The sequence below is a fragment of the Capra hircus genome, chromosome 2, assembly GCF_001704415.2.
Source record: "Capra hircus breed San Clemente chromosome 2, ASM170441v1, whole genome shotgun sequence".
Classification (NCBI taxonomy): Eukaryota; Metazoa; Chordata; class Mammalia; order Artiodactyla; family Bovidae; genus Capra; species Capra hircus.
The window spans coordinates 16,838,120-16,856,213 of NC_030809.1; the positions used below are offsets into that span (position 1 = coordinate 16,838,120).

The window sequence follows — 18,094 nt, forward strand, 5'->3', positions numbered from 1 at the left end:
GCAGAAATGAATTTTGTTAATTAGAGATCAAAGCATGGTCAGGTTAAAAAGGGAAAAAAAAACAACCAGTTACTCAATTTCTTGTGTGGCAGAATATACACACGAGGTGACTGAGTTATTTTTGTTTTTATATTGTGTCTAAACAGAGCAAAACTAAGGAAAGGTTAGCATCACAGGTTGGCTAGAATGATATGCCAAAGACAACAGGATGGAAACAGAACTACTCAGCTTCTAATCTGCTTCCATCTTTTGTCTCAAGAGAATGATTTTTAGACCAGAAAAAGTAATGTTGTTAAAACTGATCAAAATGTAAAATAGGTGAAGAGACTGGCTACCTTAAATGGGTTCAAGTCTCTAAGCTAAATGAATCACATCTCTGAAATAGAACCTATGAATATAATTACAGAACCATCCCTGACAAATCTGAGGAAAAACAGAAAATGGCAAAGGTACAAAAGGACCTAAGTGGCAAATATCCTAACGTTCAAAAAGAGAAAAAAGGGATGGGAATCAAGAAATTTACACTGTGGAGTCTGTTGTAGATCTTCTGAAAAAACATGGAATAGCTTAATACAAATAGGTTTTATCAGATCTTAGAAAAGAAATCAATGAACACCTGATACTTCTATGGATTTACTAAAATCAGTAATAACCAATTAACCACATACTCTGTTTTAGAGGTACCAGACTAGTTGTTTAGTCACCAAGTTATATCCAACTCTTTTGCGACCCCATGTACCGTAGCCCTCCAGGCTCCTCTGTTCATGGAATTTCCCAGGCAAGAAAACCAGATCTGTATAAATACCACATCTTCAGGATTTAGTGAAAGCTCTCCAGTGTCTTTGTGAACAAACTGGACAAATGAGGGTTAGAGGATAATACACTGAAGGAGATTAGTATTTTGTTAAACAACCTCCTTCAACAAAACTGACTGGTGAAAGAAGAAACCTATTAGCATGCTATATGGATCTGTGCTTTGCTGTTTTAGCCAACATTTTTATCCAGAATAGGAAAAAAGTATTTAGTGTCTGCAGTAAATGGCTAACTTTGCATCTTAGAGACGGTTCTCTAACCAGTTCAGTGGATGTTGAATGAATATTTGTTGGAAAAACTATATATGTATATGTATTTGTTGAATTACATTACAATCTTTACAACAAAGGTTCATTCCAGGAACTTGGGGTAGAAAATCTGTACCAGAGATTTAAAGAACATGAAACTCATCTTACTTGTTCCTTCAGATTCCCATCCCTACATTACAGTGCAATTTCATCACAATATCCAAAAAAAGGGTATCCAATATCCAGCAGTATCCAAAAAAAGAGCTGAAAGAAGTACTTTTAATTTTCCTGTGTTGCACTTTAAAGTACCTTAGGGAAAAGAAACTATGCGAGATGAGAGAGCAGAACTATTTTAAGAGGTGTTATTGTACCTACCGCCACTATTACAATTGCCACTACTCACACCCACTTGACTAGCACTTACTAGTGCCAGATACCATTCTAAGGGCTTTAGATATATTAACTCACTTAATTGTCAAAAAAATCTTAGATACTATTACTCTACCTTTTTTACTGAATTTTACAAATGAGGAATCTGAAATTCAAAGAGGCTAAGTAACAAGCTCTAAGTCACTCAGAGTTTGAGTGACTCAGTAAGTGGCAGAGCCAAGATTCAATTCTGGCAGGTTGGTTTCAGAGTGTGTCCCCTGGATCACAACCATACTATAATGCCACAGGCATCTCGATATCTGCAAAATTTTCACTCTTCTGCATTTTAACAAAGCCTATTACTTTTCACTCTCATTAAAGAGCTTCAAGAACTCTACATGGTATGAAAGATAGCATCCCATTTGAATTACCAATATATCAATACATGAGAAGTGGACTACTACTTCTCAAATAGCATCCCAATCTCTCGAAACATACTGGCTTCTTTTTCAGAGGAACAACACTAACTTTATTATTAAAAGGTCCACATTCTGAACCTAGATAGATTTCTCAGAGTTAGTTGCTGTGTAACTACTAATTACACATAGAAATGGAATATAAACAGAATCAGAAATTAGAAATTATTACCTGAAGAGAATGAACCCAAGTGATTCTACTGCTGCCCTCCTGACGTCATCATTAACATCGCTTACCTAGGAAAAATTTCAAAGGACGATTACATTATATACTACATGCATTCTATTGCTACAATCATTATATTATATGCATTCTATTGCTAGAATAAACTGATATGAGTGGCCCACATCATTTAAATGTAAATTAGATCTTATTTGTATATTATACCGTAGCTATCTTCCTATTCACAGTTTCACTTTCAGCAGTTTCAGTTATCCACAATCAACTGTGGTCTGAATTTATTTACTGAATGGAAATTTCCAGAAATAACTCACAAGTTTTAAACTGCATGCATTCTAAGTATCAAGATGAAATTTCATGCTGTCCCACTCTGTCCCACCTGGGATATAACCCTTTGGTCAGTGTATCCAAGCTGTATTTGTTATCCACCCACCAATCACTTAGTTAATCCATTCATTTATCAGATCCACGGGGTTTTACAGTGCTTATATTCAAATAGCGTTCCCCGGTAGCTCAGCTGGTAAAGAATCTGCCTGCAATGCAGGAGACCCTGGTTCGATTCCTGGGTTGGGAAGATCCCCTGGAGAAAGGATAGGCTACCCACTCCAGTATTCTAGTATTCTTGGGCTTCCCTGGTGGCTCAGCTGGTAAAGAATCCACCTGGGTTCGATCCCTGGGTTGGGAAGATCCCCTGGAGGAGGGCATCCACTCCAGTATTCTTGCCTGGAGAATTCCTAGGGACAGAGGGGCCTAGTTGGCTGCAGTTCATAGGGTCACAAATAACCTCTAGTTTACTTAATAATGGTTACTTAAAGTTTATTATTGTTTACTTAATAATGGTTAAGTTTACTTAGTAAACTTACATTATTTAATTTACTTAATAATGGTTTACTTAATAAAGGTTATATTAGTTTACTTGATACTGGCCCCAAAGCACAGAAGTAGTGCTACTGGCAATTCAAGTATTCTCTTACTATGCCGAATTTATAAATTAAACTTTATAACAAGTATGGATGTATATATGCATATGAAAAAACATAGTATGTTTCAGTACTATCCATGGTTTCAGCCATCCATTGGTTGTTTAAGAACATATATCCATGTATAAGGCGGGGGGACTACTGTATTCCTCTATTAGAATGTATCACCCAAATTTAAAAAGATTCAACTGAGAATTTCTTCATTTCAAGACTTAAAAGCCTTTACAGCTTGGTGAAGTTTAAGATTCAGGGATAGTTTTAAAGATTATTTCAGCTGTACCCACAGCATTTGTGGCCCACACCAAAAATCTAATCGTTCCGTCAATGTTGTTTTAAAAAAATATATGCCCTAAACTTAAGCAAAATACAAACATCTAGAACATACCACATGCTGCACTGATAAATAATAAATACTATGTGATGTGAACATCTCTAGGAAGAAAACAATATTAACAGTACTAAACTCTTCCTTGCATAGGAAGATGATCTTGGGTCTACCTTTTCCCAGCACCAAGATGGTAGAAACATCCTGGGTGGAGACACAGGGAATGTCCACTGTGTCATCAGACAACATTATTGAGAAACTACACCTGAACTGGGTGACTATGAGTGGAAAAAGCCTACTGGAAAACATGGGCACTGGCTCTCCTGTGCAGTGTGTCTCCTGTCACAGAGCATGTCCCTCAGGGTTACCTGGAAGCTAACTTCACAGGCTGTAAAAAGAAGTTGTTTCTATTGTTCATCAGATTTTCCTACCCTGGGGTAGCTGCACACATTCACATGGTCTTGTCTCTTACTAACGAGGGTTTTCCTTGGGACAAAGTTCCAGAAGTTGCCCTGAATGACTTTAAGGATTTCTACTCAAATAAGACACACCATTACCTGGAAAAGCTAAGTGAACCTGGTGCTCAGTTATGGCTGACTGTATTCAGTGGAAGAGAATATGAATCTGAGACCACTGGTGGTGACTATGTGGTGTGGGTGTTATAGTCATCAACACATCGAGGGTCCATCTGCTAACTTTCCCTTTCATCTCTATACAAGAAAGGGTTAGAATACTTACAGCAACATGTAGCAGGCGTCGAATAGCTTTGTTGTTACCTGAGCCACAATAAGCCATGGCTACAGTATACATTCCAGATCGTCGAAGAATTGGATCCTAAGAAATAATTCAACATCATCAACTTATTTCAAATAGTAACTTCTTACAGGCTTAGTTGCATCCATAAGGGGAGCTGATTTTAGGCAGAAAATGAACTAAAAGAGAACCGTTTTGTGGTTGGTAGTTTTCCAAACGAATGGAGAAACTAAAGGCTCTAACATGGGAATAATTAACTACTTTTAATTCCCAGTATTCTGTGCAACATACCTATGCTGCCTCACACTTTTTAGGACGTATAAACTCAAGCCCAATATCAACTGCCCTATGATTCTTTCATTTGTCAAACAACAAAGAAGCCTGCTTCTAATTCTACATTCTAATTTGCTTTTTACCTTATCACTTAATTCTTGGGCACTGAGCAACGAGTGGAAGAGATATGGAGTTTGATGGCTGAGCAAAATAATTAGTAGTTTTATCAATAAACTATAGCAGTGGATTTTTTAAAGTCAGATTACAGAGGACAGTACTGGAAGATCCTCTGGAGAAGGAAATGGTAACCCACTACAGTATTCTTGCCTAGAGAATCCCATGGACAGAGGAGCCTGGTGGACTACAGTCCACAGGGTCGCAAAGAGCAGGACACAACTGAGCGACTTCACTTTCACCTACTATATGCAATATAGTAAAAATCGTTTCATTGTTGTAAAAACAAGACACACACACATCTTGTTTTTTGTTTTTACAACAGTAAAACAATTTTTACTATATTGTATATGGTAGGTAGACAAGACAGGGGCTTCCCTCGTGACTCAGTTGGTAAAGAATCTGCTTGCAATGCAGGAGACCCGGGTTCAATCCCAGGTCAGGAAGATCCCCTGGAGAAGGAAATGGCAACCAACTCTAGTACTCTTGCCAGGAGAATTCCATGGATAGAGGAGCTGGGCAGGCTACAGTCCATGGGATTGCAAAGAGTCGGACACGACTGTGTGACTAACTTTCACTTTTCAGTTTTCCAAAAACAAGACAAAAGGCAAAGAAAAAAAAACACATCCAAATAAATAAGTACAGAGATGGGCACTGTTTTGTGATGAAAAAACAATGAAGCAAACTTTGTATCCCATCAAATGTTTATGAAATCATCCCCAAAACATTTCTAAAATAAATCAACTTACAATTTCTAAAGAACTTTTCTAAATCTGCTTATTTGAAAACCACTGAAGTCTTAATCTCAAATTAGTCCTGCTCACCTCTTCTAATCAGTGTTTTTCTTGCCTAAATTTTATTAGGCTTTATATATCTTTCGAGAAGTTTCATCGATAAATGTACCTAGGAGTTATGATGGGAACAGAGATAATTTCTAATCAAGGTTAAGTGTTTCTATAAATGTTGGATATAATAACTGAAGGGTGAGGAAAAGCAGGGAGGAAAGGATGAATAATATGTGATCTCACTTTATCACGGCAGAGAGATTCAATGAGAGCATCAGCCTCTTCCATCCTCCCGTACATCACTAACGCAATGCCAACTGCAAGACCACGGAGAATCTTCTCATGTTGAGTTTCCTGTGCGTAGCCGACCATGTCCTCAATAGCCTGGGCATTTTTAGAGCCCAACATAACCAAACCTAGGGCCAGGCCAGCTGCTTCCCCTAGTGAGTAGAAAGCAAAACATTAAATAATGAGTTAAGTATATAAATAAAACATATTCTATTGGAAGTGCTAACTATTAATGTGGTCATGTATGGATGTGAGAGTTGGACTGTGAAGAAGGCTGAGCACCGAAGAATTGATGCTTTTGAACTGTGGTGTTGGAGAAGACTCTTGAGAGTCCCTTGGACTGCAAGGACATCCAACCAGTCCATTCTGAAGATCAGCCCTGGGATTTCTTTGGAAGGAATGATGCTAAAGCTGCAACTCCAGTACTCTGGCCACCTCATGTGAAGAGTTGACTCATTGGAAAAGACTCTGATGCTGGGAGGGATTGGGGGCAGGAGGAGAAGGGGACGACAGAGGATGAGATGGCTGGATGGCATCACTGACTCGATGGACATGAGTCTGAGTGAACTCTGGGATTTGGTGATGGACAGGGAGGCCTGGCGTGCTGCAATTCATGAGGTCGCAAAGAGTCGGACATGACTGAGCGACTGAACTGAACTGAACTGAACTATTAATAGCTATCAAAATAACCATCAGCTTCTGTAGCACTTTTTTCAAATCATCAGATATAAAGAAGGATAGTTTATATGGAAGTCCATCCATATATTTATACCTATTTTCCTTTTAAATTGTGATAGGATACACCATGAAATCCTGCAGTGATTTCAAATGAAATATTATGGCAATATTTTTTCTACATTATCACCAAGCAGTATAGATAGTCCCAGGATACAAGGAGATCGCTCTAATAAATTTCTATTTGCAAAAGTCAGTAATACAGACATACACACAAGATATACTATTTTTAGAAGCCTATATATCACAAAATATATTTTTATATGATGAATTTGATAAATGTGGCAAAATTAACTCCCTCTACAAGTAGAGAAATCTATTAGATTTTTAAGAGACCACAAAATATAGGCAGAAAACAAATGTTACAGTTACGTTACTTAATCCTACAGTACGTCATCTTTGGAAAGAATCACTTACCTGTCACAGCATCATCCTGATAGAGGTTTGTTTTTAGCAAATCATACACATCCTGGCGTGCGGTCCCCATGGCAGCCAAACCAAGGCCTAGACTGCCACCATGCCGAACGATCTAGAGAAAAAGCACGGGCTCCATTTATCTGGTACACGGTACTTAAAATCCAACCTTTCATTGTACTTTCAAAATATATTGTGCTGTTGGCATGGAGAGCATTTGGCCTAGTGAATATTATCAAAGGATAGAGGGTCAGTGGTAACCTCACAATTTCAGTTTCAAAAGAATGCTGCCTGCTGATATAAAATAATGGGGAGTTATAAACGACTGAGTGACTGAACTGAACTGAAGGAAATGAAGACAAAGTGGAGACAGTACAGCTCTCTTTTAATAAGTTTACACGAGAAGGGGAGGAGACAGATGACAACAACTAAGAGAGAGAAGCAACTGCCAAGAAGAGTCTTTTTAGGATAGGTGAATATGCTTATGAACAGAGGGAGGAAGCACAGAGCAGAGAAAGGACCCTAATGGAACATGATTATGAAAAAGTGGGAGAAAATGGTGTCAAAAGCAAAAGTTAGTCTTTATTTGGAGAATATTTGTGTGATGATCCATTACTTTTGAATGTGCAGTATCCTTTTATTAGTGACAGTACCCCAGTCCTGCTTGGGGAATATTCCTCCCTACTGGTTCAAATCTTGGTGAGACTGTCATTGAAAATAAATTCTCATACTCCCCTGGGGAAAGTGTGGGCCTGTGACTCTAGAGAGGCCAATCAGATGCTCCTCTGGAATTTTAATCTTTCTTAAGTGGAATGACCCAAGGACCAAAAACATTTCAAGTTCATTTATCCTGACAGCAGAGCCCCGAAGAGATCATTCCATTAGTTCCTATTACCAAGATTCCCAGAATCACCCTGCTTTAACCTTTGTGAGAACTAGTTCACCAGCTTTCCTTTAATTATATAAGCTAGTTCCAATAAACTCCTTAAGTTGGTCAGCAGAGGTTTTTGTTGCTGGTAATCAAAAAGCTTTATCTGATAAGAAAATTTTTACCTGAGATCACCAGAAATTTAAGGCAGAGATATCTATAAATTATATAAGATTTGTGGTTAGGGGCATATTAGCTGAGACAGACCATCCTACTGATCTCAGTCTTTTCACTGAAGTAGGAAAAGTTTTCTGGCTCACTGAGCTACTCTCCCAATAGCTTTTTAATAGAGACTACCCTAACATAAAGGTTTAAAAAGTCTAAAATCCTATGTCATGGCTCCTTAAAATAAAAACAGGGATGCTTAATAAGTTTTTCCCAAAGAGTTACATTTAAAAATCACCAAAAAGCTTACACAAGCAAGAATTCTGACTCCCAAAAGAGTACAGGCAATTTTGGAGGGGCTTTAGTTTCCTATAAAATAACAGAAAATCACTTATGTAACATAACAAGACTCTAAAGTGTCTTACAATGCATACAGTGAACATTTTATAAATATCTGATACTTTATTTCACTTTTCATACATAACGTTTAAGGGACTGGAAACACAATTTCAGCTTATAGAGGAGGAGAAGAAATTACCTTTAAAGGTAAGATTCTATGAAAACAGTACTTTAGATCTGGGAATGTAGATCTGGAAATCCTACAAGATTTCTTCTATTCACTGAAATAATTTGGCAAATATAATGTTTCCCTCATTCTTAAGTAATGGGAATTTAGTTGTGCATTATAATACTTACATCATTGCTGGCATTCTTAAGCTGGTTAAGCAGATAGTCAATTATATCACCACCATGATTCGCATGGATGAGACCTAGTGCATAGAGACCTCCACCTTCCTGATAGGCTGACCCTGGAGAGGTGTCCTTGGGCAGGTATGTTGCCATTAACTGTAATGCTTCTTTCTCATGACCCTGTAAATGTGAGCCACCACAGAGGTGTCAGTAAAAGTGAGAGAAATATTTTCTATGACTACTGCTTTTTCTCCAAAGTGAAGGAGGAAGTGGAGTTCTCTCCTAAGCAACTTTATCACTCACAGGAGAAGACAGCTTTTAAGTGATCCTAAATCACATCCTAGTTAGAAACAAATGCTTCCATTCGCCTCCTCTTTGTTTTATAATATTTCCCCAAATTTATCTTAGACTCTGCAAATAATTATTTCAATTCATCTTTTAAGAAATGGCTTAGTCTTCACATAAAAAAGATGTTTACTTCTTATTAAAAATAAAAAACCACACATTTCTTATTTACTTTATCCTTTCCTGTATAAGGACTGACCTAATTTAACAAAATGTACTTGTCAATGCATTATAGTAAACATGTTTCTCTATTTTCTTTTTTTTTTTGCTGCACTACATAGCATGTGGGATCTTAATTCCCTGGTCTGTCCACTGAATTGGATGCTCCGAGTCTCAAGCACTGGACTGCCAGGGAAGTCCCTATTTTTTTGTTCCTTAACTCAAGAAAAATTGCTTCTGTTCTGATGCCTGCTCACAGAGATCAGTATGTATTACCTTATGAATCACACCCAAACTGGCTGTAGCTGTAAATTTTGCCCAATTAGTGGCTCTGGCTAACCATTCCAAGTTATCTCTGTAAGAAAACAAAATTTAGCACTATTACTGAAATGAATTTCATAAAGCTTTTTATAACACTAAAGTCAAAGCTCTAACATTTTTACCTTGAACTGTTAAAAATCATTTTACTTTATGGATTTCAAGTTACTGATGATTCTGTTTTACCTCTTAAGGCCTCTTAATATTCTGAGGACTCTCTAAAAACACATATGTAATTATATTATGAACAAAAGCAAAACTGTATCAAACTTCAGAGGTTAAATATTACATTAAAAGATCTGTATTCAAGGCAACTAATGAAGAAAATTAATTTTACCTCAAAACAGGTAGTTAAATGCAATGAAAAAAATTTATAAAATAGCAAAAGTAGAATTTAAAATTCAGGACTGGCAAGCAGGTAAAGTTGCCCACATCCATGTAATACTGCCAACAGAGTGTCTGTCAGAGACACTTTTAAACTGAAGTGGGAGCCTATGAGTACATTTACCTAAGAAACTGGTCACTGGTAGTGCCGCAGTGCATAAAAGAGTTTGCTATGACAGTTGCCGTATGACAGACAGAATTCCTTACTGCATCCTAAAAAATAAACACAGATATTTATCATTTGTATTCATACAAATGCAAGCTTGCATGTAAATACGCAATAAGAAGCACTATTTTGTGGTGAAAACATGAATAAACTGAATTAGCATTTAAAATATGAATCTTGGAAATTTCTTTATAAAGATTAAATAGCTAGCTTATTAAAAAACAGCAAGTCAAAAGTTTTACTTGTGGTCTTAACTCGAGGTCAACAGATTTCAGGAAAGAATTTAATAGTAGATATTCTAATTGTTAGTTTCTAAATAGTTTGCCATTTCTCTTTGACATCCTGCTCAAGGTCTCCAAGAATGGATGTAACCTGAGGAGCAATGGTGTAGCTCTTCTGGCACTGTACCTCTGTCGGTCACCAAAGCAATTTTGTTTAATTGGACTGCACTATAAAGATAAGCATCAGAAAACTGTCATAGATGCAAATTTTTCTCTTGCACACTTGTAAGAATTATTTTAAAAATCCAGGTAAGCATGATTACATATACCTCAATCAAAGAACTTCATATTAAAGAAATAATATATGATTATATAAAATGACTTTGGGAAAGGATTTGGGTAAATAACACAGGCAAGACAGGAAGATTTTTCATAATATGTATCTTTTCATACTAAAATTTTTTTGGAACCATCATCTGTTCAAAAATTAAAATGAACAACTGTCAGGATGAATATCTCAGCAAAGGTTACAATATCAAGGTTAAGAACCCCTGTTCTCAAGGAGTCTGCAGTTCACTGGGAAAAACAAACACACAACCTGTATTAATGCTTTGATTGTGGTATCTGTCCAAATGCCACATGTACATATTCAAATAAAAGTTAGCTATTACCATATGTAAAGTAGATAGCCAATAGGAATTCGCTGTATGTCTCAGGAAACTCAAACGGGGGCTCTATATCAACCTACAGGAGTGGGATGGGGACGGAGGTTCAAAAGAGAGGGGATATATGTATGCCTTGAAGAAGGAAATGGCAACCCACTCCAGTATTCTTGCCTGGAGAATCCCATGGACAGAGGAGCCTGGCAGGCAGTCTATGGGGTCGCAAGAGTCAGACACAACTTAGCAACTAAAACCAAACCATATATATACCTATGGCTGATTCATATTGAGGTTTGACAGAAAACAACAAAATTCTGTAGAGCAATTATCCTTCAATTGAAAAATAAACAAATTTAAAAAAAAAGTTAGCTAAAAAAGTGGGGTTAAAAAAAAAAACCCACTAAACTTCTCGGTGACACAAAAAACAGGAGTTCAATCAGTAAGAGCAAGTGTCTCTCCCACTGTTATTTTTTCAAAAATGTATTTCCTTGACAGAATGCAATAAATTACTCAATAAGAAATAAGTATTAAGTACTTATAGTCAACAAAGAAATAAATATAAGAAAAAAGCCTCCATTACAGATGAATTTTCTACCTTTGTGTTTTTTAGAATCATGAGATCTGTATTATTGTTTCGTATTAAAAACTGTAGATGTAACTCAATAGCCATTTCACCACTTAGAATTTTAATCATTTTCAAAGTCTGGTCCTTAGGCTCTGGACTCTGCCAAAACAAACAAAAATGAAGATTATATTACTGAAATCCAGTAAGCTAATTTTAATAGCCTTAAACCAGTGAAATTCAGTCATACACATAAAAAAAACTTAAGCATGCTTCCAATACAAAAATTTTTTTAAAAATCTGTAAAAGTAATGATGAAATGCAGGAAGAACTATTTTATACTTAGTCAACTCATAGTTTAGGTGAGAAACTCTCTCTTCAAAATTGAGAAAAAGCACCTTTAATCAACACATAAATATGATCTCACGAATTATACCAAGCCACCAACACAACTCGTTCCAACCACAAGAAGAGTTGAAATTTATATACCTGATAACCAGTAACCAAACATTCTGATATAAGAAACATTACATCCAACAGACTACTGCTCTAATCCTTGCCTCACTCGTAAGTACACTAAGAATACTAAAAATAAAGACAACTAAACTGTCCTCTGTCTCTACAAGTTGCCATTTATTTGTTAGAGGTCAGAGTTTTTTCTCACCCTATGATGTAATTCAGAGTTATTCTGAACAGAGTTCATTCTTTGGTAAGGATCTGAGGACTTGATTTCTTCTAAGTCAAGTGTTTTCTGGGATCAGTCTTCTGCTTTTTGCCTGTGCTGTGCAGCTTGTGGGATTTTGGTTCCCCACTCAACTGGGGAGTGAACTCAGACCCTCAGCAGTGAAAGCGTCAAGGCCTAACCCTGGACCACCAAGGAATTTCCTGAAATTAATTTTTTAATTTTACTTTTTATAGAAAATCTATTTTTATAAGATAACTTTGATATCAAACTTAATAATAAACCTCCATAAAAGCAGGTATGTAACACTTTTAAGTAATTTACAATATAATGTGGAACTCTATGTTTAAATGGAAACCTCAACTTCAAAAAGCACACTTACCACTTCTGGCGTCTTTCCTACAAGTACACTACCTGTCTTTTCTTCCGTTTCCATCGAGTCACTAAAACGAAGAGAACCAGCAGTTACCAGTGTGGTAAACTTTTCTGAATGGTATGTGTGGGTGACTTTTTCTCTTCCCTTTTAATCAAATGGAAGATTTGAACCATGTCCATAATAAGTATTTTGCAAGGAAAAAAACACTAAATAACTTTTAAAGTACTGCTGTTAAGAAACAGAAAAGACTGTAAAATAAGATGGAGGCATCTCAGTTACCAAATTTCTGCCAAATAATTTCATAAAACACGCAAAGCAACTGGTTAGCAAAAAAAAAAGGACAATAAAATAGAACAAAACCAGGGGACAAAGTATCTCCCAGATTCCCAAAACAGAACTGCCACCACCAGCCACAAAACCAGTCTGAAGTAAAGCAGTCAGAGCCCCAACAACTCTTAAAACCAACTGGTCAACACTCTCTTCTAGGTCAAAGCAAAACACAAAGGAGAAAATGCTGGGTATAGAATTCAAATTAAGAAAGCAGAAACTAGGGAAAAAGAAGGCCAAAATGAAAGTGAGAAAGGAAACACAGCCAGGAGATCTCACAACATAAGACACCATTCTGTTTAAAACTCCACAAACGTAGCAGAACAGGAAGTTCTAGAGAACAGTGAAATTAGAAAAACTATCCTAAACAAGCCTACTTTGTAAATACTTAGGAAAACTAATTTCAGTAAAGATAAACTACAGGATATAAAAGAATATTATTATAAAAAAAATTTACTTGACCCACTAAATAACTTAAGCAAGATTGTGGGATTCAATTTTAATATACAACGATCAAGTATAATTCTACATATTAGCAATAAGCAATTTCAATTGAACTGAAACTTTAAATATACCACTTACAATAGTATCAAAAGACATAATATACTTAGGAATAAATTTAGGGGAAAATGTACAAAAGCCCTATACTAAAATCTACAAAAAAATGTAGAGAAAAAAATTTTAAAAACCTAGATAAATGAAGATTACTGGATTATAGTAATTTTTATCAGTTCTAATAAAAGCATATTTAAAAGCTTTTTTAAAAGCTAAGAATGTTTCTACCTGTAAAATATCTAACCCAAACATCTAAAATCTAGCCCAACCTACCCAACCTGAGATTTTTTAATTTACTTGATAAGAAAGCATGCAGGACCCACACCTGCCCCATCAGACAACTACTTTCATTGAGGGTCCATTTTTTTTCATTTTCCTTAATGTGCCCAGCAGAGTGCAAAACAGAGCAATAGTCTTCTTAAGAGTTTACAATCTATGAAACCTAATGGCATTTATTCTTAGACTATGTTGTCTAGAAATACTCTATCTACTCCCCAAATAAGATAAAGATAGCTGGATTAGTTCTATGCAGAAACAGATAGGCGTACCTTTCTCTCTCTGATCCTGGAACAGTGCCCGTGTTGGTGGACCCAGGCACAGAAGCAAGAGGGGTGCCAACAGTTCGAAGATTCTGGATTACAGACGACAAAAACTGCTGGCTAGCACTTTCATACAAATCAAAACAAATCTGATAGGCCATCAGGAGGTTGTCTTCCTTTACCAGTTTTTCTAAGATATCACTCACGGCCTGAGGATCATCTAAGAAAATTAGGCACTGAAATGCAGATAGAGAACAATTACATAATAATCAAAAACTTGGTTTGTAAGATACTTAAAGAGTTACAGTCAACAACACTGGAAACCATAAATAAAAATAAAGGCAAACTGCAGCAAACTATCTAGTCTAATGATAGCATTCCATTTCTCATCCTGGCACCAAAATTTTCCTGAAAGTAGAATCTGCCTTCTATAAGAAAGTTCATACAAGTTATGCCCACGGCTCCTAATACCGTGCCTGACAATTAGCAATACTTAATAAATAACTGGTTGGTGAATGAATCCTGACTTCTTTAAAACTTCCTCACAAATCATTATCAAGTGCTCTTTCACTTCTAATTTCTGCTTTACCATAAATTGTAGGAGCCATTCATTTATTCACTCCTAATGCACTGAATTGTGCTGGGCCAGGACAAGAGGCACTAAAATGAACATTCTGAAGCATTTCTCTTACTACTATGATCTGCCACATGTTTTAACAAAAGCCATCCAATAAATTTAGGATATTTAAGAGTTCAATTTAAAATTTGTTTCAAATAGCAAATAACTCAATTTCAAAATGAACACATTAATAAAAATTATTATAGACTAAGAATAGGAAATTATGGAAACAAAATAAATGATCAATAACAGGAGCCTGGATAAAACAGGCAAAGAACACCCACTGAATGACTACTGCATAATCAAGAAAGAGTTTGTACAAGAGTTTGTGAACAGTTAAAACATGGAAAAAACATTAAACTGAAGGATATATATAATTGATAGTTTGCTTCCAGGTAAGGGAACTTGGGAGCCAAAGGGACAAGTGGCAGGAAGACTTAACTATATCCCTTGGTCCTTCATGAATTTTGAATCATGTGAATGTAATATCATTTTGTTCAAAAATAATTTTTAAAAATGTAAAATTCAAAACAATTTTTTATAGGGACAAGGAATAAAATAGCTAAAATAAATAAAATTACTTCTGGGAAAAAAACTGAAATACACTGAGAAAAGAAGGCAAAGAACTATTGTTTTTCACGTAACTTTTAAAAAACCATTTAAGAAACTATTAAAAACTATTTAGAAGCAAACAAAACTCAAAAAAAAAAAACTATATAGAGAAAAATGGAAGGAACTATACTAAAATGTTGGTAGACTTCAAGTGAGATAAAAGTGGATATTTTTCTTCCAACTTTTTCTTTGTTTAACACTTGCTTTAAAAAGCATCAAAAACTATACATAAAACAGATACGCAACAGAGTTCAGAGAATTATATTCACTATCTTGTAATAGCCTATAATGATTTTTTTTAAAGCATTCAAAAAAGGATGCATTAATCTGAATTTTAAATATGTATAGAGGATAGAAACATATATTGAGAATATATTATAGTGAACAAATAAAATGTGTGATAAAATGCTATGCTCTAAGCAGAATACAGAAATTCACAGTGTCGTAACTGTTAAAAAGCAAACTGAGCATTTCCAGCCAATAAAAACACAATCCAGTCATTGAGATAAATGACATAGCTCCACATGTTTTTTGGAGGAAAACATCTATGAATCTTTTAACTGGGAAAATGCCCAGGGAAAGGGATAGATACAGTTTCATTTTATATATTTTCTGTACTGTCTTAATTTTGTTTTAAGTATGCAAGGAAATCCATACATGAAAAGAGATAAAGAAAATACCCAAAGGTCCCGGTTGTGTTTGGGAAATGAAACCAAAGATAATTTTTATACCTGAAATTCTTTTGGAATGATATAACATAGGTACTGTTTTTATCTTTATCTTTTCTTCTACTTATTTTTTTTTAACCTCATTTCTAAAAATTTCCTTAAATGCCTGGATTATTTTCAAAATGAAAAAAAGAACACAAGGAATACATTATAACAAAATAGCTTTTTAGTTTTGAGAACTTCAGTTATTTTAATCAGTAAAACAGAACATAAATACACGCCTTATCTTCACAGGGCTGTTGTAAAGATCAACTGAGAGATATATGTATGAAATAATAGTGATGTAATGAGGTACACACATGAGGTAGTGAGGCATTACCCAACAACACAGTGTAAAATAATATAATGTTATTACCTGACAAACATTGATGAAATCAGGTTTCTCTAAATTCATGTAGATTTTAACTAGGACTCTCAGTACTTTATTCCGAAACTGTTTATTCTGCATTAAAGACATGCAGAGCTTCAAGCTATATGCCAGCATTCCTGGGACATCATTCTGAAAGAAATAATTTGAAGAGACATCATTATCTAGTTACTGAAGCATGTTTATTTAGAAATCAAATCATTTTAAACAATATTCTTTAGTCATTCTAGGCAGCTAAAGCTTTATTTGCTACTTAAATAAAATAAAAAATTTTTAACTATTTTAGATGAAAATCTTAAAAGAAAATTACCTATTTCCCTGTCTTCATGAAAAAAATGGGTTGAAAACAAATATTTAGTGTCCATCCAGGATCCTCACTATATGAACACAGTATACTATAAGAGAGTAGTGCTGTTAAGTATTATAAAAACCAAGCGGACAACCTAGCTAATCCTCAGGATTATCGCCTATACTCAATGGCCAGGAACACAAGATGATATAACTGTTCTCTAGCTCTGAGTGACTCAAGCTTTGAGTGCTGTCATATCTAACTGGCACTCTCCTGGGGAAGTTTTCACTCCTGATTATTTATGTTTACCTTGTGGTTCTTCAAAGCATGCCCGAATTTTGAGATACCAACCTATAAAAGTTCTTCAGCATAAACAAGCATGCTGAAGAGCTACAGGAGTACTTCTCAAAAATGGAGTTGAGAAATGCAAAATTCAAAAAATTCACTAATTCAGAAAGACTTCTATTGTGCATCCCAATATTCATAGCAGTGTTAATAATAGCCAAGATATGGAAGCAACTTAAGTATCCATCAACAGATGAATGAATAAAGATGTGTGTGTATACATATATGCACACACACACATATGTATATATACAATGGAATGCGAAATTTTGCCATCTGCAGCAACATGAACGGATTTGGAGGACACTATGCCAAGCAAAATAAAGTCAGATAGAGAAAGACAAATACCATATGGTATCACTTATACGTGGAATCTAAAAAACACAACAAACAAGTGAATAAAATAAAAAACAAAAGCAGACTCACAGATATAAGGAACAAACTTGTAGTTATCAGAGGGGACAGGGAAGGGGGAGGGGTGATAGGAGAGCAGGGGATTAAAAAGGGTTAATACAGGATTATATAAAAAGTATGCAAAACTTTTGAAAAACTGTAAATTGCTATAGAATTTAAACAAAGTTAACATTCAATGATAAAATAAAATTATTTTGTAAGCAAGTTGTGACAAATCAGTGCACACATAATGAAATCAACTTAATAGGGCTAACATCTTTCCAAAAAAATGAAGTACAATTTAAAAATACCATGATTATACCACAAGCAGAAAAAGTAGGTATTATTTCATCTTATGGGCTTCCCTGGTGGCTCAGACAAAAAGAATCTGCCTGCAATGAGGGAGACCTGGGTTCTGTCCCTGGGTTGGGACGATCCCCTAGAGGAGGGCATGGCAACCCACTCCAGTACTCTTGTCTGGAGAATCCCCATGGACAGAGGAGCCTGGCGGGATACAGTCCACGGGGTCGCAAAGAGTTGGACACGACTGAGTGACTAAGCACCGCACATTTCATCTTAAGTGACATCTATTAATATACGTATATGTGCACTGGGAGACAAAGTAAGATGTACTTCCTACTCTGCTCTACTCTTGTTTTAAACATTTATCACCCCTTTACCTTGCAGGGAATAGGTGTCACTGCTGGTTCCCCTAGTGGATTATTCCATTTGAGCAGGAACTTTGTTCCTTGCTTCCCACTGTTATCTCCAATGCCGAGAACAGTGTTGAATGAATAAAAACAAGTATTTTAGTTCTAGTCCCCTGAAGACAAGGAGTAACTACAACTGCACAAAAATCAAACAGCAAAATAAGGGCCATTCTATGACACTGGGCCATTCATATATTT

General features: G+C 35.7%; 1 protein-coding gene across 1 annotated transcript in view; it reads right to left on the bottom strand.

The window, feature by feature from the left end:
• The window catches only part of PSMD1 (proteasome 26S subunit, non-ATPase 1), an 83,669-nt gene that overhangs the window by 55,945 nt on the left and 9,630 nt on the right, over positions 1 to 18,094 (bottom strand). Inside the window, exons 6-16 of the mRNA XM_018058233.1 lie at positions 16,148 to 16,291; positions 13,843 to 14,069; positions 12,419 to 12,479; positions 11,388 to 11,516; positions 9,868 to 9,956; positions 9,318 to 9,396; positions 8,544 to 8,717; positions 6,818 to 6,929; positions 5,621 to 5,817; positions 4,131 to 4,226; positions 2,079 to 2,143 (exon numbers count right to left, since the gene is read on the bottom strand). Of these exons, the coding sequence (XP_017913722.1) occupies positions 2,079 to 2,143; positions 4,131 to 4,226; positions 5,621 to 5,817; positions 6,818 to 6,929; positions 8,544 to 8,717; positions 9,318 to 9,396; positions 9,868 to 9,956; positions 11,388 to 11,516; positions 12,419 to 12,479; positions 13,843 to 14,069; positions 16,148 to 16,291 (1,373 nt within the window). The remainder of the gene's footprint in view (positions 1 to 2,078; positions 2,144 to 4,130; positions 4,227 to 5,620; positions 5,818 to 6,817; positions 6,930 to 8,543; positions 8,718 to 9,317; positions 9,397 to 9,867; positions 9,957 to 11,387; positions 11,517 to 12,418; positions 12,480 to 13,842; positions 14,070 to 16,147; positions 16,292 to 18,094) is intronic.